Here is a 21,042-nt window from a genome sequence, read left to right on the forward strand (position 1 = left end):
CATCCTGATTTTGTGAAGTTGAGATTGAAGCTTATAAAAATTAAATAAACTATCCAAGGTTACATTACTAATTCAGTGCTGTTTTCCTGCTACCAAACAACTTGCTATAACACACATGTTTCTATATAATGTGAGTTTTAATTATTAGAAGTTATGAGAATTATTCACTTTATAAACCTGATGGTATGTGAAGACCTAATGGGTAAAATTTACATTTCAGTCATTCTTGAATATCCCTGTCTAAATTTTCCATTTTAAGTCTTTCACTTATTTTCTAGAATACCCCTAATCTTTCTCTTCATCCCTGATAACCATATATTTGCTAAGAGAAATTAAACTAACAGCAGTTTTAGCTTCATCACTACCTAATGAGAAAGGAATATCAGTGTTATAGCAAACAAAGTTTTTTTTTTTGCATTTTCTCTGTCATTAACAAAGATAAGTTCTCATTTATTCGGTTGTTTAAGTCAGCATTTGTTGAATGTTTGCTTTAAGTCAAGCCCTGTGCTGGGGATTTGAAATACATTGAAGAGCAAGACAGAGTTCCTTTCTTTCTAACCTCACAGCCTGGTAAATGTAGTAAAATGTATATAGGTTCAGTGATGGAGTTATGAGCAAAGTGAAACAGAAATATCTTTAGGAGAAGTGAGGATTTCTCAATAGTAAATGTGGAGAAAATAATTCATAGATAGGATTCTATTTTAGTTTATTTAGTTTATTTAAAATTTGGAAAAGAATAGGAAAATATGAAAATAAGAAATACTTAATATAACATTAAATATTTGTAGCTTTTAATGTATTAATTATGAAACCATTTCAATTTGGCAGTAGTAGACATAACTTCAGTGCAGTTGCTAAAACTTATTGACAAAATTCAAGGTGACTTTGTAGTTTCTTGCCTCCCTCATTAATGAATATTACATTTGGGTTTTTCTTACGGCTGTCCCTTAAATCACTTTCTTCCCTCCTGAGTCTTACTTTGATCATCCTGAACATGCAAAATGACATTTACTTCTTTTCCATCACCCTATATTCTTAGTTTTCCTTCATTTAAAACATTGCCTTAAAAATAACCTCCTTTAGGAAGTTTTTGGTGAATAATCTTTGTCTAACCTATCAGTAAAACTGTTTCTGTTTTTTAACATGTTGACTCTCCAAATAGAAAACTGTCTTCCCCACTTATTTTTCATCATGGAGTATGTATTAATATTGTTTCAAATAATGTCTTCTCTCTTCTTCAAGCCAACGAGTCCAAACCGAGGCTGGTTTGTTGCACCGTTTGGCGGAAACCCCTGGTGGGTGTACCTTGCAGCTGCCATACCTGCTTTGCTGGTCACCATCCTGATTTTCATGGACCAGCAAATCACAGCTGTGATTGTAAACAGGAAGGAACACAAACTCAAGGTAAATGTTCGTAACAACAGCTATCATTGCCTTCTCCTTTCTTTGTAAGTTCTACATAAAAATACCAATTACTTCAAAAGCAAGATGGTTTAATTGGCGTGTTATTTAAGACTTGACAGCGTCATAGATCACCCTGTGTGGACACATTTCCTCAGTGTACTACTTTTGGGAGACCTTATTTAATCCTGGAAGAGATTGTTTCAAATCATGTTTTCTTCACCACTGGAGAGGGCAACATTAACTGTTTACCACTAAGCCACTGTTATCCTTCTGATTTTAACTTGGTAACTGTCCTTAATGAAGGCAAAGACAAATGCTTTTTCTAAAAAACTGTTGAAATAAAAGTGTGGGTTTTCTTCAACCTTTGCCAGAGTCAATTGGTCAAAATAGTCACAGTGTCATCCTCCATTCAAGGAGGTGCGGATGGACTCTGCTGTTTGATGGAGGGATGGTAATGTTACGTTGCAGGACAATATGTGGCAAAGAAGATATTGTTGATTGCTTAGACGCTTGATGGATATAGTGTTCATACTTTATATCCATCGATATATTTTTGAGGGGGTGGTGGTAAGACTAATTCACAGAAGGCTAGGATCACTTCACACTGTGTTTTAGGCTTAAAGTTTTCCAAACTGTAAAGGTAATGGGAATTCCAGCCCCAAACTCAGTTGTAGTTTTATGGTTAGGAATATCTTTAGAGATTTTTTGTAATGGCATTATATCTAGTGGCAAGGCAAAAAGAAGTATGTATCTTCACTGTCTCTTTCTCTGGGGGGGGGGGTGTTTTTATTTTTTTCCTAGTTGACCAAATGGCTACACTGTGTTTAGAGTATCCTAGTCTTATTTCAGGGGATGTCTCCCATCTATACCCTTCCCCTCATGTATCCCTAGAATTGGTGTTCAGTCCCTAGGATTCAGTCATTCTAACTCATGCCTGAGCTCCCCAAGGATTAGCCCAGTGTTACAGGGCAGGCTCAAGCTCTTGGGTTTACTGATGTGGTAGATTTATTCTATCTTCCTGCCATTATTTTTTGTTTCCAGTATTTCTGTTACTTTCTGACAGATAGACCATGATTTCTATGAGACATTTTCTGTATTTTGCTGAGCATTTTTAGATGTTCTATACTGGGAGGCATTTCGGTCTTTGTTTAGTTTCAAAGGCTAGAAATGGATGTTGACTAATATATTTTATTCCTAAAATATTTGGAAACATCTTCTTACTTTTGAGATCTAGTTGGTCAGATTTGGTATGTGTCCTTGAAGGTAAATGCCTATTCTTTTTGCCCATTAAGTTCCCTTACTAATAAAATGCAGAATTTTGAATTTAGCAAATTTAGGATAGATAAAATATTGAAATTTTATTCTTCTATTCCCTGTAGAAAACATTGGAAAATCAAGGCATATTAGGATTTACCTCTTAAAATAGGAGCTGAATATATTTAAAAAATGTTTTCATCACCATTGGAATTGCTTATTTGAAATCTTTCCTTTGAATGACAATAGTTCTGGAATAAGTGCCAGTGTTTTGACACAAATCTAAAGATACCAGTGGAACCATGATCATGAATTGAAGGCTTCTCACTCTGGATATTGTTTGGTTCAGATTTTGTTTGGAAAGAGTCCGTGGAATGTGAAAATTGAAAATTCTGTCTAAAATGATAGAGAGATCTGACTGCTATGAAATTGATTCGAAAAAGAAACCTGAAACAGTGAGAGAGATGGAGGCATTGCGATGTGAAAAGCAGCATGTTCGGGGTGGTGTTTGCTTTGGCTGTGAGTCCAGTGGCCCTGGCTGGCTGATTGCTCTGTTTGGAATGGGACCCTCCTTTCCATTGTGCAGATCAGCTCTGTACTGATGAGGAACACTAAGGCCCTTGGCTTTTTGTGGCCATCATTTTGCTTAGTTATGTTCCACATTATTCCTGCAGAGCACTCAAAAGCAAACGAGGTTCAGCAAGGTCATAACTTCTTCAAGGTTTTTCCCTGAGTCATTGGCAGAAGCAGAAAGAGAGTTTGAGCTTCAGACCTCAAAGCAAGGGATGCTCCTCAGAAGGAAAGTGATTTTAGTGTAAACATAGGACGTGGGAGGGAAAATCGTTTGGAATCAGTATCCAGAAATAGATTTTAGATCATTGTAGCAATAAATTTTCTCTGATATACTCTATGGTAAAACCTTTAATTTGACTGTGTTTTCTTGGATAACTACAAAAGGTGCCCTGTTTTAGCTTTTTCCTTTCTATTCCTTCTCTCATGCCTTAGATTCAGTCCTTTAATCTCATGTCTAGACTATTCTAATGGTTTGACCATGAGTTAATGACTGATCTCCTTTGCATCATTTCAAAATCTGGAACTTTTTAAAAAAAACTTTGTTCTTATATGTCAGTCTTATAGTTCTAAATGTTTATGCACTTTATTTCCTCTAAACCTTTCCCCATTGAAGAAGGTCCATTTGCCCTAGCTCAGGATTTAAGTGATACAATCTCACCTGAAATTTAAAATGATTCCGCATACTATAAAAGGTACTGGTCAGATGAATTATTGGCATCAGATCTGCCAGTTTCTTCTGCTGATTATTCAAACTTTCCTCTCCACTCTTCAGTGATTACCACCTATCAAAATCATCTCCATCCTTATAAAAACTTGTCAGTGAAATCTTCACTCATAATGTAATTTCTATTATATTTATATAATCACATATACAATATATAATTTCTATTACACCTATTTTTGCTCTTATTATGTTTGTACTACTCTATGCATTGGTCATCCCTGGTTTCTCAGTGGTAAAGAATCTGCCTGCAATGCAGGAGACGCAAGTTTGATCCCTGGGTTGGGAAAATTCCCTGAAAGAATCAATGGCAGCCCATTCCAGTATTCTTGTCTTGGAAATCCAATGGACAGAGAAGCCTGGCAGGCTATAGTCCATGGGGTCAGTCCATAGAGAGTCAGACACTACTGAAAAACTGAACACACACATTCATGCTGGACACTGGTCACATAATATCTTGCGCAGTAGTTTTTTTAGTATAATTTCCTTTTCTTCTTTTCTGAGCCAAAACAGTTTGAAGGCAAGGACCATGTTTGAGTCCTTTTTCCAGCTCTCTTATGGCCCATCACACTGATTTCCATAAGGTAGATATACTAAACACATACTGAGGAATTTTGTTATCTGGGGCCGCATGGTCCTCAGAGTTGTTGAACTCAATGTGTAAGGTAGGTAATAACCGAGACCCTTCCAACCCATCTCTGGTTCTCATAGGGAATGTGAGAATTTTGATATTAGTCAAAGCCCTGTTTAGATGTCATCACTGCAGGAAGATCTTGTGGGTTCACACTAGACACACTTAAACACTCTGTACTCTTGGGTGTCTTTTTCAGACCTCTTTGAATCTCAGTTTAGAATACATTATAATTTATGTACAAATCTGTGTCCCCTCCCTTGGTGGGAAAAACAGTGTCATGGTTGCCAGTGTCCCCATAAACCACCTTGCTCTCTGAACCCAGGGGGGCTTTTAGCATGAACATTTATTCTGTATCTGTTCATGTGTATGTACCGCCCCTGATCCCTTTGTTATCATCTCTCTACCAAATACACTGTTGGGCTTGTCATTTTCTCTCAGAGGTTTTTTTATTTTTGTGGATTTACTCCTGAATGACTGGTATTCTATGATGGCAAAGTACATATAGTATCCAAAGGAAGTGAAAGTTTCAATGCCTGTCCTTGCACTTAAAATATTCTCCAGTTTAAGAAAGCAGAACATCCTTTGGATTCATATCCATGAAGATAAAGACTTTTATAAACTTTAGAGGACAGGCTTAACCTTTTGTGAGCTTACTGAGTCCTTGCTATGTATAGAACACTGGTGTCTCAGTCATGATCTCTACCCTGAAGGAGTTTCATGGATTTCCCCTCTTCACTACTCATATCCACCACTAGGTTGGAATTGACCTTGTACTTATATCTTGCACAAACAATAAGTTCTTTTTTTCCACCTCTGGCTTCAACTAATAATCTATAAACCTTTCAAGGGGAGGTGTTCTGTCTTATTGTTTGTATCTAACACAAGATCTAGCATCAGTTCAGTTCAGTCGCTCAGTCGTGTCTGACTCTTTGCGACCCCATGAATCGCAGCACGCCAGGCCTCCCTGTGCATCACCAACTCCCGGAGTTCCCTCAGACTCGCATGCATCGAGTCAGTGATGCCATCCAGCCATCTCATCCTTGGTCGTCCCCTTCTCCTCCTGCCCTCAATCCCTCCCAGCATCAGAGTCTTTTCCAATGAGTCAACTCTTCGCATGAGGTGGCCAGAGTACTGGAGTTTCAGCTTTAGCATCATTTCTTCCAAAGAAATCCCAGGGCTGATCTCCTTCAGAAAGGACTGGTTGGATCTCCTAAGATCTAGCATAGATGTCCAATGAATGTTTATTTAAAAAATAGTTTTCTAAGCAAAGATATGAGCAGATGCAAAGGCCCTGGGATGAGGAAGAGCTTGGTGTGTTGGGAAACAAATAATAAACTAGTGTGACTAGAGCCTCTGGGAATTAGTGATTCAAGATAAAGTCAGTGGGAGTGGGGCCAAATCACCATTGAACAAACAGTCTCAACTTCAGCATTATTGTCTTTCTGAATAATTCTTTGTTGGTTGTGACCATCTTGTGTATTGTAGGGTATTTAGCAGCATCTCTGGCCTCTCTTCACTAGATGCTAGTCACACTGTTTCTCCCAAGTTGTTGTGACCAAAAATATATCTCCAGGCATTACTACCTGTCTCCTGGTGGGCAAAATGGTTATGGTAAGAAACACATATAGAACACTGATATAAGAAACACTGATATAGGAGAATTTTGCAGTGCTTACGTGTTAGATTCTAAGTGAACCAAGAAGCCATTAAGGGTTTAGGGCAGGGAAGAACCATGCAATGACTGAGATTTTAAAGAGATTACTCTATGAGGAGAGTGAACTGTCAGAGACAAGTATAAAGCAGAAGTTTCTGTGGCTACTGGAGCTTCCCTGAGGGTCGAGGGTTGCTGAGTGAATGTGAAGGAAGCCAGGAACATGAAGAAGGCAGTGGCACTAGGGATGAGGGATAAGAAGATGTCACATGGCATTTTACAAAAATGCTTCCCGTTGCTCTTATAATTAAAACTTCCAAAGTCTTTAACAAAACATGCAAGTTCTTAACTTCTTTAGCCTTATTTTATACCTTTCCCATCTCCACCTAAGCACCAACTCAACTTAATTTTCTCAAAATGGCAGCCCATTTGCCTGTTGTTTTCCCCCTGATTCCCTATGTCTTGTCTTCCAGCCGGTTATGGCTTATGTTTTAGGGCTCAACTTAGATACCACCTCCCATGTAAACCGTCCCTGACTTTAAGCTGAGTTAAATAAAGGTGCTCCCCTTCTCATGGTATTGCAAGCTCACCCTTACTATAGATCTTTAGCACTGTGGTATGCCTGTTGATTTCGCCAACTCTTATTACTCTATTATAAACCATTTGAGGACAAGGACTGTGTATTAGCTGTAATTATATTTCTAGGATCTAGCAGAGTGGCTCTGAACAGATGAATTACCATGCATTCATTTATCCAACGAACATTTATCTAGTGTCCGCTCTGTGGTGGGCTCTGTGTCACGTGCTGGAGTTTCAGTAGTAGAGAATAGCTTTGCACATGGTCCCTGTCCTCATGGATCTTCTTGTCCCTGAGGGAGAGATGTGTAATTTCACTAATCAGTCACATTGTAGCATTGCAGATAAGCATGAAAGACAGGGGAGGGTGCTTGAAGAGTTTGTAAGAGAGGGTTTGATCCAGTCCAGAGGTACTGGAAGTTCCAAGGTAGCAGCACTTACACTGAGATCTCACACGTCATCAGTAGGATTAGCTGAGTGAGCCTGGGTAGTAAGAGGAACACAGGAGGGCACAGGACTCCTTATGTAGGAACAGGCTTTACAGAGCCGGTAACCTGCTGAGGATGAATGACAAATAGACTGTGGCTGCAGTGAAAGGAGGAGGGTTGGGCTGGGAGAGAGAACAATGTGGAAACAAACCAGGTAGGGCCTTCGGGTCAAGTTGATGGTTCTCCCTTCCTTTTAAGAGCATCAGGTACTCTCAGCCTAGTTGAGGGAAAGAAGACTTTGATGTCAAGAGGCAGGGTAATTGTGTGTCTATAATTACTTTGTCCCAGAACTTTTATTTGTTCTGGTGGTCTTGCAGTTACCTTTGTATTCTACTTTCTACAGTCTTCATTCCACCGTCTTTGGTATTATGTGGCCCCTTTTTACTAGTCTCCAGGATATCTAGTTCAGACTTGTTTTACTTGAAATAGTTGAAGAAACCATGGAGGGGCTTCCCTGGTGGTTCAGTGGTTGAGAATCTACCTGTTGAAACATGGGTGTGATCCCTGATCCCGGGAAGATGCCATATGCCGAGGGGCAGCTAAGCCCATGTGCCACAGCCACTGAGCCCACACTCTAGAGCCCGGGCCACTCAAGAAGATAAGCCACTGCAATGAGAAGCCCATGTACTGTGACTCGAGAGTTAGCCCCTGCATGTCGCAACTAGAGAAAGCCCATGCAAAGCAATGAAGACCTAGCACAGCCCAAAATAAATAATTTTCTTTCTTTAAAAAAAAAGGTTACAAAGCTGGCTTGATTTAAAAGAAGAGAGAGAGAAAGCGTGGGAGTAGTCACCTCCATGACTTTTTCTGCAACAACTATTCTTGTGACCCATTGATCTGGTCAGTGTGCACATCCTTAGGTTATTACAGTTTCCATGGTGACAAGATATGGGGATTCTGCCCATCAATTACCATGTTGGTACTTCTAATATAGTCTTGAGTGATTTAGTCTAAATAAAACTTGTAGCTATGTGATATTTCCAGATGTTGTCCGCCTTCCCCTTATCCCCACAGAAGGTTCACATTTCTGCCAATCAGCAAGTAAGTTTTAGTTTTTTGTATTGCTAACTGAGAGTTTATATTTGCCACTCAAAAGAATGTACACATTCTACTTGTCATTTCACTTTTTAATAAACTTCAGTTGAGCATTGACTATACGTCCTGTGCTCTGCTTAGGTATTCAGGATGCCGTCCAGGTCCTCATGTTACTTATGGTCAAATATCAAAGACAAATAAACACACCTACAATTTCAAAACAGCATGATGAATGCCGTGATAGAGGAAAGCATAATTTAACAGGGAACCATCAAGGAAGAGACCTAACCTAACCAAACTCACCTATCTCCCCTGGGATGAGAAAGGAAAACAATCAGGAAAAAAAAAAATTCCTGAAGGCTGATTTAAGTCTTATTCAAGAATGAGTAGGACTGAGCCAAGGGAAAAATATAGGCTTTTCTAGGGAGGCATGTTATGTGGGCAAAGACGCCAAAGGCATCAGTAAGACATATTTGAGGAATTGGTTGAAAGTGGCTGTAAGGTCCAAGTAGGACAGAGGTCAGAGATGAGGCTGCTGATGTGAATAGAAGCCAGACTGTGAATGGCCAACACACCCGCAGGCAGGAGTCTGCAGATCCTCTATGTTCCACCTCAATATAAAGCCAGAATGCACCCAGCTTTTACTCTGTTCACTGGTGCCACCCTGATTCTAACCGTGACAGTCGCTTGCAGGGGTCATGGCAGCAGCCTCTTCACGCTTCCTGTTCTCTCCCGTCTGCTCCTAACACAGCAGCCATGGCGTTTAGAATGTAAGCAAGTCATGTCGTCATTCTTTGCTTTAAAACCCTACAGTGGCTTCCCGCAGTATTCAGCCTCCAAATCCAATTTTTGTTCTCCTTCGTGCTTTCCACTGTTTTAGATATTGTATAGATTACCTGTTTATGTTGTTTACCAGTGTCTCCTTCGGTAGAATGGAAACTCCACTAGAGCAGGAATTTTTGTCTGGTTTATTTGCAAATATGTCACCAACACCTAAGCCTGTGTCTGTTCATAAGTTGGCGGTCAGAGTTTGTTGACAGAGGGAATGACTGAGAACCTCAGATGTAGCGTATATTCACCTCATTAGTCACTACCTTGCCCTCCTATCGCCTACGTTAAACTAGTCCCAGTTCAAACCCTTATGCTTTGTACTGCAATGAACTGGCTTTATGAATATATATTATCCTGTTTATCTCTCAAGGAGGCTCTCATTCTTAGCTAAACGTGGACAAAGTAAAAATAAGCTTTTCCTTCTTGTGTCAGTTACCCTTCCCTGTGATGAGTTCTCTGAGAACATGATTAGACCCATGTGTGCAAGCCAGGGGTAAAATCTTGGCATTTCGGTGAGAAGAGAGTAGTGTTTGGAATAATGTAACAGGATCTGAATGATAGCAGTCACCGGGTTCCTAGGGTAAAGCCCACTCTCATTTTTTACAGTCAGCCTCTCCATCCCCTCAGGTTGCTCACACACTGGCTTTTGCCGCTGCCGCTCCCATGCTGTGAAAATGGACTGCTCTGTTTGCTCAGGCTCCTTAGGGGGGTTAGGCATTTGATTTCTTCACAAACAGAGCAGAGAAATATAATCATAGAATAACATCGTGGACACATTTAACAGTATTTATTTAGTGAGTAAAAGAGCTAGACCTTTTGTTACATCGTCTGCTCTTCCAGTCAGTAAATGTTATTGTGACTCTCTGGCAGTGTTTGAAATCAGCCTATTCTTATTAAGGGGGTATAATTACCTTAAGTGTAATGTTTCATAGGTTGTTAAACCATTATTTTCTTGTACTATGAAAGGCGAGAGATGGTCTTTTATGTACTTTTTGTCCTTATTTTTTAATTGAAGTATAGTTGATTTACAATGTTGTGTTAGCTTCAGGTATTCAGCAGTGATTCAGTTTTTCATATTATATATTTTTAGATATATATATACACATATAAATCTTTTGCTTTTTAAGATTCAGTATCGGTTGTGCTATACAGTCAGCCACTGTTGGTTATCTACTTTATATATATTACTGTGTTTATGTTAATCCCAAACTCCTAATTCGCAACTCCCATTTTTCCTTTGGTAACCATAAATTTGTCTTCTATGTCTGTGAGTCTATTTTTGTCATGTAAATAAGTTGTTATATCATTTTTTTAGATTCCACATAAAGTGCCAAGGTTGCTTTTCTTAAGGTTGCTTTCGGATCTCTAGTCTACGTGTGCTGAGTACTCTCTGAGTGAAGAGCATACTGCTAAACCGTCAAGCAAAGAGTGCATTGTATCTGTTTTTAAGGAGCTTATAGTGCTTATGTTAAAAACAATCAGTATCACTATTGCTACTATCATCATTTTTTGAGCTCCTACTCTATAACCATCACTACCATTTATGCTCCCACAAGAAAGTTTGTCTCAGTTACTTTATTAGAGGATCTCAGTAACTCTTCAAGGTAGTTGTACATTTCTATTGTTCCAATTATGTGATTGGATGCAGAGAGGATAATTAACACTAAACAAGCAAGCTGTGACTTTAGCTCAAGGAGGTATATCATGTGACAGCTTTGCATTTAATTATTGAGGGATAGCATGAGGAAGATGAAGCCTCATTCAAGGAGCTCACCTTTCGGTAGAGACGTATTCCAAGCAGAGTGCATTGGTTTCTTTTGGTAATCTTAACTCCCATCTGGAAATATGATTAGATAGAAGTATGTGTGCTTTCTCCACATGGCTGTGTTACCTCTTGCTGCAGAAAGGAGCTGGATATCACCTGGATCTCTTTTGGGTGGCCATCCTCATGGTGGTGTGCTCCTTCATGGCCCTTCCGTGGTATGTGGCTGCTACTGTCATCTCCATCGCTCACATCGACAGTTTGAAGATGGAGACAGAGACTTCTGCACCTGGAGAACAGCCCAAGTTCCTAGGAGTGAGGTATGTTAAATCAGGGGGAAAAAATGGCTCTATAGACCATGCCACTCCACACATCTATGTATCAGTCAGAAGGAGATGGGCCAATGTGGAGGAGAAAGGACTGGTGACGAATGATTTATTCTGGGCTTGCTATTCTAGAAAGGACTAAATTTTCACTCGGGAGAGTCTTCAACAGTTTCTTGAGTTCACTTCTCAGGTTACATACATTTCCTTTGATTAGCAAAAGGCTAAATGGTACAGAGTGAAAACTCAAACAGGTCATTCAGTTTCTTCAACATGCAGGTAATTTTGGAGCTGTGGTGTGTAGTATATCACAATCATAACTAAAGGCTAAAGCCTTTCATTTTTCAGCTCTGGTGAGACTTTCTAAAACTCTTGAGTCTGCTTATGATTTTCAAGATTCTATGAAAGGAAAGGAATTCTTATTTTCCACTTAATTTTCTGTCTCATAAGCACTGAGAAACCTTGACCTCCAGCTGTTCAACCTGGGTAGCCATGAAGGGCTTTTATGAGACCTTTATACTCTACTGTGTATTTTTCGCAATAGACTCTGCTCCTAAGTGCTCGGGTGACTAGTTCACATGACTGGGCCATCAGTTCTCACGCCACAACAGTGGGTGATTCTTTCTTGGGAGCTGGGGGAGGGGGTTGTTGTATGGGAATCATATTTGTTAAAAATTACTTTTGTTGTTGTTGATTTGGAAATGAGACTGATGGGATTTATTGCATTTGGGAAATTCCCTGAGCTGGTTCTTAATTAGAATGTGGGGCAATGTAATAACTGTCTCTTTGGAAGGTGTAATTATATAATGGTACAACTTGTTAAAAAAAAAAAAAAAAGGGTTTCATATAGGCCAGTAACTGATTGACCAAGAGCAAGCGATTTTTTAACCCTGATTCTAAAAAGACCAAGGATTTAACAGAGTTACTTTTTTCCCTTGATGAATTCAGATCACACACTGCAGTAGCTTTAAGAGAACTTTATAGTTCTATTGAGTCTATAAGCTGTCCTTGAGGTGTTAATTACATATGATATCCACACCTTTGTGAAATATCGATCCGGTCAATGTAGAGTCTTTTTGTTTGAAGGTGAAAAGACAAGAGCATGTTAATGAAAACAAGAGGTAGATTGGTAATCTTTTGATTTGGTTTCAGGGAACAGAGAGTCACTGGAACCCTTGTGTTTATCCTGACTGGTCTGTCAGTCTTTATGGCTCCCATCTTGAAGGTAAATATATGAAATACTCGCCTTGTCCCTCTTCTCAGAATACTGACAGATAACTGGATATGTGAAGAATAGAATTCTCCAGGAAGTACCAACGAGTTTCTTAGCACATGCATGACACACTGAATGAAGCAGGGATCAGGTAGAATGAAGACTTTAAAACCTTTTATCTTGATCTCCTCACTCCTTCATTCCTTCTATTATTATTATTGTAGTAATTTGGTTGAACCATATTAAATTACCACTATTCGAATTTTTTGACTATGGCTAGGGCAGTTTCATATAGTTCACTTACTACCTGAACTCCACTCCCAGCATTTTTCACTCTCCTAGTCTCTGTACATCTTTTCTTCCCATCACTTCCCATTTACTTGTCTTTAAATCATACCCTCCCTTCCCACATTAGACTCCTGGATAACATGAATGACTCAGGATGATCATTTCGTAATTGTTCTCTTATTCTTAATGATTGCTGACTGTTTCTATTTTCTTCAAATCACAAGGCCTAATATCCACAAAGAGAGACTGAAACTACTGATTTATAACTGGAAAACTTTAGAAATGAACTTTTGAGGAATAAAAATGATAGATTATTTAGAAAGTTAGGGTCAATATGCAGGTTTGATGGGGTGAATGTCTCTTTAACAGATAAGTATAAACTGTATATGAAAGCCTATTTAGAAGTAGAGATGGTACTAAAAAGTGTAATATATATATATATGTGTGTGTGTGTGTGTGTGTGTGTGTGTGTGTGTGTCATGAAGTTTCCCATTTTCTTTTGCAACACAAATATTTTATTCTTTTTTATTATAGAAACAATACTTGCCAGTGATTTATAATTTGTATCTTATGCTTGGCATTATAGTACAAAGCATGAATATCACCTATAGACCTAATAATAACTGTCAATAACCACTGTCAGCAGTATCCTTCCAAATTTTTCTCTGAAAATTTTTGTTTGCTTTTAAACAATTCTAATTTTTAAAAAGGTTTTTTAAATGCTTATTTAATTATGCAAGTAATGAAACAGTACATTCTTGTAAAGAACTCAAACAATACAGAAGTACAGAGAAAGGCAAAACGTCATTTCTTTCAAGTTCACACATTTATATGACAATTGCCAACTAGATGAGTTCGTGGAAAGTAGAAATATGATCTCAACTTACAGCTAGGACTGACTTTACCTTTGGAATAATTAGATTGATGCATACAATATGCACAAAACAGTTTATAAACAGTAAAATACTTAAGTATTCATCTTTTGCCCTTTATTTCCACAATACCAATTAGCTCATGTAATTAATTTTGACTGGAATCGTGAAGGAATATGTATCTCATGTAATGTGTGGGGAGGTGAAAGTAACTGCAGGGAATTTGTTTCTGGTTACATACAGAGGACCTTGAGAAAGGACAGATCTTATGTTCTATGGGGACAGAGGGAAATCTGTCACTTTGCCAGTGCAGAGCAAGTTGTGGGGTAGATTTGATTTGCTGTGAGTTTCATAGCATCAAATTCTCTGCTAAAGTGCTGTGTGTCCTCTGTCGCCCCATAGACCCCAGCACATCAACTGGTGTAAAGTCTAATGGCAGTATTTTCCCACATGGCCAATGGAACCTCATGTGGACAGGTCAGCTCTTAGAGAGATCATTGTGGCCTCAGGTTGTGGAAGGCTCTACTAGGAATTTGCCCCTGGAACCCCTGAAGGTGGACTCACATGGCACAGCTGCAGAGTTTCTTTTATAGGATCTCTTAGTACGTAGCCACTAGTAAAGATAAGTCAGAATCTTCCCATCAGTTCCTCTGTACTCATCCCCACCCACTCTTTTTTCTTTTATTTTTATATTATTTCTTTTCATGAATGCAGTGTAAAATCCTAACTCAAAAAAGTCAGATGTGTTTAAATTTTTTTTGTTTGTTATAGCAGATTGGTTTTATCTTGGAGAATCTGTCAACTGAGTAATCATGCCTGATTCCAAAGGGACACAGAGAACAAACAGTGTATAAACTGCTATTTTTAGGAAGAAATGCACGGTCTCTTCCTAACTCTTTTCTCACCCAAATATGGCTGCAGAGACGTTAAAGCTGAAAGAACTTTATTTCTTCATTTTATGCTGATTCTTTTTGCTCCTGATTCGTAAAACATGTTACTATCTATAGGAACAGATTACAGTGCAGAGAAAGGAGTGATATAGGTATAAGGGATCACTGAGTATAAGCTTGCTTTTCCTTTGACCTTCCTTAAGTACTCATGTTCTAGCTCCCCCTCATTCGGGTACTAGTATCCATAATTGTGGCTATTTCCACCTGGCAACTTTGGGTCAATACAAAGGAGTCAATATGAGAATCAGTGAAAAGTGAAAAAAGGAGTTCAACAATCATTTGTGCCAGGCAATATTTTGCCCAAGATCTGGGAAATGAAATTGTTTTGTTAATGTAGTTTCCAACATATTGTAGGAAATGTAGATTAAAAACAAGGGTTCAATAGTCTAGCACTGACTATTGCAATTCATTACTTCAGTTAATGAGGCTATTTCTTACTTCAGGAACCACATCTGAACAGGTCAGCCAGTTTCAGATCAGGTGCCCTTCTTAACACTGAAGTTTGCTAAGTTACATGCATTTCACTACAGGAACCTTGTTAGCTCATTTGAAAAGTCAACACAGGAAGAAACGGACGTTGAGAGTAGTTTAACTGAAACCTAAGTTATGACTGAGAAAAGTCAAGATTAACAATTAACCTCAGAAGTCACTTAGAAAGTAGTATTAGCACCTAACTTGGAGGAGGGAATGTGACTATGTGTCTATATAACTGTGTGTTTGAACAAAACACATGACAACTTTAAGGAATGGTTTTACTTCAAAGAGCTGCCTTCGAAAGGCAGATTAAATGAATGAAACAGAAAGAAACGTGACTTTTTAAAATTTCCTCCCAACTTCCTCCCACCCTTTCCTCCCGACTCCCTGGATCCCTCACAGGTTTGGTGGTCTCCGATGATGCTAGTTATATTTTCTGCCATGCATTAAGTAGTCTGGGTAGTCATTCCCATGCCGATGTAGGCACTTACTGTGAGCATTGATTACTTTGAAGTTGATGATTTTTGTTTTGATCTCTTTGCCGAACTCTGTCTTTTTACAGAGAAGAATGCAATGCAGGGAATCATAATGTACTAGCTTTAAGTTCAGGAGGACACCCCTTGACCTTGGCCAGCAATCAGTGGTACATGCTTCACATCTCACCACTGGTTCAGTACAGAACTGCTTAGAAGCAGGAATAACTGACTTCCCAGGCTGGCTAGACAGTTTAGATCTGTGTTTCTGCAGCGGAAATACTGACTGTTAAGCTAGGGTTCTGTATGGGGAGACTCAGGGAGACCAAAGAGCAGGAAGAAGATGAAAGGCAGTTTCTGCAGCTTTCTTTTTCCATTCTTCTGGCAAGCCTAAAGCAATAAAGATCAAGAAAAGTTCACTGCTATTTCTGTTGCCTTTGCTTGAATTAGTTTATCTTTAACATGAGGAGTGACCAGAATTTATCCTTCAGATTTGTTCAGTGATCTAGAATGTGGAGGAGAGCATTTAAATTGTGTTTGACAAACATTTGTTGAGCTCCTGCTATATGCTATATACTCTGCTCAGTAACAGGGAAACAAGGAGAAGTGATAATGATGATGATAAAGATGATTGTATTCATAGCTCTCATATATTCAACTTGGACTTGGACTAAGGACTCTGCACAGACTTTTTATATTTAGTTCTCCAATAACACCTACCAAAATTATACTTACTTAGGATTTTTTTAATCTTAAAAAAGGCTTTAATTGGATTTCTTCACCAACCATATAATACCCAGTTACTATATTGTTAACATCTTAAATTTTTTTTAAATTTTGTTTTGGGGAATAGCCATTTAACAAACAATGTTGTGATTGATTCGCAACATTGAAAAGGGACTCAGCCACATATAGACATGCATCCATTCTCTCCCAAACTCTCCTCCCATCGAGGCTGCCACATAACATTGAGCAGAGTTCCAGGTGCTATACAGTAGGTCCGTGTTGGTTATCCATTTTAAATTTAGACTGTGTACATATCCATCCAAAACTCCCTAACTATCCCTACCTGAATCAACTTTATAGTTAAGAAAAATTGTGAGGAACTTGCCAGGTCACAAAGTTCCCTGAATTGTTTGAGCCAAGATTTGAACTCAGGCAGTTCTGAGTCCAAAGCCTAACTGATCTCATAACCACGTGGTGTACCACCTTTGAGATTAAAAACAGCATTTGCCCTCAAAGAACTATTCACTTTCATTTTCCTTGAGATGATCTTCCCCAGCGTCTCTGACCCAATATCTAATTCTCTCAAGTATAGAAAAAGATAGACTTTTTACAAACTCTTTCATCATAGCTTGCTCCACGATTTCAGTGATTACAGACCAGATTGCAAGTCTGCAGCTTCCTTACGTTGATTTTTAAGGCTTAAGGGTGTTAGGATATTGTTTTAATAACATGTTCCTGAAGACAGTTGTTAGTGTTGAAAAAGCAATATTGTAAAACTTCGATAAAACCAAGTCTTGTATTCTGACCTTTGTAGCCCTTCTTCTGTCCTAAACTCCTGCCATGTCAGGCCCACCACAGAGGAGCCAAAGAAACCTGTGCTTTGCACTCGTAGGCTTCTCGACCTGCCGCTAAAAGCCCTCTTGATAATGATTTCAGTACTACGTTCGTCGAGGAGGGCATGGCAACCTACTCCAGTATGCCGGCCTGGAGAATCCCCAGAGGTACTTGGCAAGCTACAGACCATGGGGTCACAAAGAGTTGGACACAACTGAGCAGCTAAGCACAGCACAGCACTGCACTCATCAGATATCTATTATGAGCCAGACCCTGAACTAAATATCTGTGCTATGCAGTCTTTGTTATGGGGCTTCCCTGGTGGCTCAGCAGTAAAGAATCTCCCTGCCAATGAAGGGGAGGTGGATTCAATCCTTAGATCGGGAAGATCCCTTGGAGAAGGAAGCTCCAATATTCTTGCCTGGGAAATCCCATGAGCAGAGGAGCCTGGTGGGCTACAGTCCATGGGTCTCACAAAGAGTTGGACACGACTGAGTGACTAAACAACAGCAAATCTTTACCATAAGCACTCTATGGATGAGAATACTGAAGACTGGGGAAGTTAAATCATTTTCTCTGGGTTGCACAATGGCAAGTACCAGAATTGTAACCCACGTCTGTCTAACCTCTATGCCCATGCTCTTATCAAGATCTCATTCTCGGTTTTATACACACACACACTGACTGTGATTCTGCTGGGAGACCTCATTCTTGTACTGAAATCTGTGCTGTGGACAACTTCAAACCCCTCTCCCCTTTTTTGAAAGTTGCATTTACCATTTTTACATTTTTTTTTCTTATGGGGATAATCTAACAGTATCAAAATCAAAGGGAAGACTGTCACCAGAATTTGAAAATTTTGGTAACGTTGTCTGAATATGTTGATATTGATCTCATCTCTGTTTCATTATTCTACCTAGTGATAGGATCAAGCATTTAATTTTTTTCATTTTTAATGTTTATTGAAAGCATTATACAATAATATTTATCTACAATTACGCTTTTTTGGCATTCTGGGTATGATTGCTTATTTGTATGATTTTTGGCATAATTTTATCATTTGATACTTCTTGATATGCCTGTGAATTTAGTATACCTTGTGTTATATGTTTTAATTTCTCTTGTCTTGCTTTATATTAGTGTCTCCCTGATATTACTATGTATATCATAGTAGTTAAAATGGGATCCTATCTTTTTAAAGCACATTCTTCTCTTCCTTTTTGGGAAATTTCTATTGTGATTAATATTATATTGTGATGAATTTTCAGGGCTTGACCTTCTGATATGACTCATAAATCAAATCCAATAAAAATATCCTCTAACCCAGTAATTCTGTTATGTTTCATCAAAATTTCTGAGCTGAAAGATTTTTACTGAGACACCACACTATCATAAGAAAATGGTGGATTTAATAAGACATTTGTATCACTTTGAACTTAGCTAAAAATCAAATTAATAGCCTTCTTCATATGTACTATTTTTACCACAGAATAATTTTTTTTAAAACATGATAATATCTAAAGCTATTTTCCTCCTCATACCATATTCTGAGTTAATGCTACCTTCTGATTTCATCTTGTGATTAATTTGGTAATATGTGTCATCATCAGTTCAGAGAGAACAGATCTAGGCTCAAGGCACAAATTGCCTTCACTCTGGCATTAGAACCACGTTCAAGAAAATGCTTAGCTAAGCTTAGGTGACAGGTGGGGATAAGGTCCAAGATCATCTTTGTGATTGCTTTCTTTTAAGCCAGATTAAAAAGTAACTATGGCAGGATTTCTAACAAGTTTCCCATGAACTATATACTACTTTTCTCTCCTTCCACCTTGCATTTCTTCCCAAGAAATTAGAAATGAAATGATAAGAAATCATCATATATTAAGGGAGAATGGAAGTGGCCTTGTCTGTGGAAGATATTTTAAAAATTAAGAAATAAGTCAAAACAATAAGTCAAAACATAAAAAGAGGTGATAATATGTATACAAATAACTGATTCACTTTGCTCTATAGCAGAAACTAGCACAATATTGTAAAACAAGTATATGCCAATAAAATTTAATTAAAAAACAAGTAAAAATATGAAAGGGTCTTTTTGTTAGTTTCATTTTGTATTTTTTCAAATAAATTTGTATGGAAGCATCATAAGGAATGGAAACACACACGTTCTAAAGAAAATGAAAACAACTGTCCAGACTCCAGTGTCTGGAACATGATACGTTCACCTCTGTGGCGACTGTTGGGTATTACAGGATGCACGGCTTCGCTGCCACTCACACTGCCCTTCCTACCACCTTCAACTTTCGAAGTCATTTAATTTTCTGAGTTCAAGATCAGATTAGCTATGTTAACATTGTTGGTCTTCTTTAGAAGAGGCACATAATGTTTTCATAAAATGGTATATTTTCTCTATATAAATTTAAGTTTTTATAGCTAATCAATAGCAATTGGCAGTTATGACCTATTTTGGAATTTATCCTATTTCTCTAGGGTCTCAGATACAGAACTGTTTGAGGTAATCACAAGGAAAGGCTGATAAACATTTTGCTTCAATTTCTTAATACATGTGATAGTTCTTTAAAAATTACTCTAAAGTCATACTGTTTTCTGGCTACAATAGCCTCCTTTGTGCAGATTTGGTAAGACTGGACTTAATTGATTGTGGTTTTAGTATTTGAGCTTTGAGAACTCCTGAACTTGAACTTCTTTTCAAAATCCAAGCTTGAGAACCCTTTTTTGTTGTTGTTCAGATAGAAGACTTCCCAGAAACAGTCATCCCTGATTTGACTTGTTTCCACAGTGCTAGGAACATTTCAAAGGTTTAGAAATAGACAAAAGCTACAAACATCATATTGGAACTTCCCTTACGTTACTGTATAAATTCTTGCTAACTGATGCATGAAAATGTATTAATTCATTATTAAAGGATATGTATTAATCTGTGTGTGTGGTTAATTGCTTCCAGATGCTCTATGCTCCTTTCAAGTAGCATTCGCATTAGTTAGTCCTCTTAATATTCCCAAGAAAAAGAAAGGGGACAGTCGTTTGATGTTTACTTAATTGAAAGAGACATATATACACCAAGCTGATATTTGGTCTAATAAATACTGCAATTTTCACTAGGTGAAAATTATTTAGAGAAAAGCCAGCAGACTATTGGGACAGAAATTTGGTCTCAGGAGTGGGGCAACCCTCTGCCTTTCTTTCTGCTGCACAGTTCATGCAAACATCTGATTTACATGGTCATTCCTTTTAAGGGAAAGGGAAACAGACTTTTTCTCCATTGAAAAAGTCATTTTAAGGTCATGCATGCTAATTGTTTTTAAAAAGTGCAAACAAGCATCAGATGCTTCATCAATATGAAAGTCTCCTTCACCCTCCTTTCTTTCTTTCTAGTACAAAGTGTTTAGAAGTTTGTCAATGATGAGTAAAGATCACTGATGAGTGGTCACTGTGTTACTAAGTCCTATCTTTTAGTTTCAGATTTAGCTTTTATTTAAACTGACCCTCTCTTACTGTTTTTATTATTATTATTATTATTGTTTTTAAAGTTTCTTCAATTTTTTTCCATCCTAGTTTATTCCCATGCCTGTACTCTATGGTGTGTTCCTGTATATGGGAGTAGCATCTCTTAATGGTGTGCAGGTAAGTTTTCCATAGCAATCTAAGCATAGTTAGTTATATTTTCTAGTAGTAGTATAAACAGTCCAGTAATAGATCATTGAAAAAAAGTGCTAAAAATGCATTTATTTTCTGTTTTCTCCACCATTCACCTGTGTTTCTGATCTAATTAACAAAAGTAAATTTGTTAACAAATGTTGTCATGTATACTCTCATCCTTGAAATAAGCTGTTGAAGGCCGTTTGACTAGGAAAATAAGAAATCTCTCTGTGATCTCCCTCCCTCCCTCCTTACTTCCTCCCTCCCTTCTTTCCTTCCTAAGAAATAGTGCTTGAGACA

General features: G+C 38.2%; 1 protein-coding gene across 7 annotated transcripts in view; it reads left to right on the forward strand.

Moving 5' to 3' along the window:
- The window catches only part of SLC4A4 (solute carrier family 4 member 4), a 370,587-nt gene that overhangs the window by 332,871 nt on the left and 16,674 nt on the right, over positions 1 to 21,042 (forward strand). For all 7 annotated transcript variants that reach the window (XM_042251504.2, XM_060417186.1, XM_042251503.2 and 4 more), the window contains exons 18-21: positions 1,243 to 1,404; positions 11,071 to 11,249; positions 12,405 to 12,477; positions 20,659 to 20,727. In XM_042251504.2, the coding sequence (XP_042107438.1) occupies positions 1,243 to 1,404; positions 11,071 to 11,249; positions 12,405 to 12,477; positions 20,659 to 20,727 (483 nt within the window). The remainder of the gene's footprint in view (positions 1 to 1,242; positions 1,405 to 11,070; positions 11,250 to 12,404; positions 12,478 to 20,658; positions 20,728 to 21,042) is intronic.

The sequence above is a fragment of the Ovis aries genome, chromosome 6 (genome assembly GCF_016772045.2).
Source record: "Ovis aries strain OAR_USU_Benz2616 breed Rambouillet chromosome 6, ARS-UI_Ramb_v3.0, whole genome shotgun sequence".
In the NCBI taxonomy this organism is placed as follows: domain Eukaryota; kingdom Metazoa; phylum Chordata; class Mammalia; order Artiodactyla; family Bovidae; genus Ovis; species Ovis aries.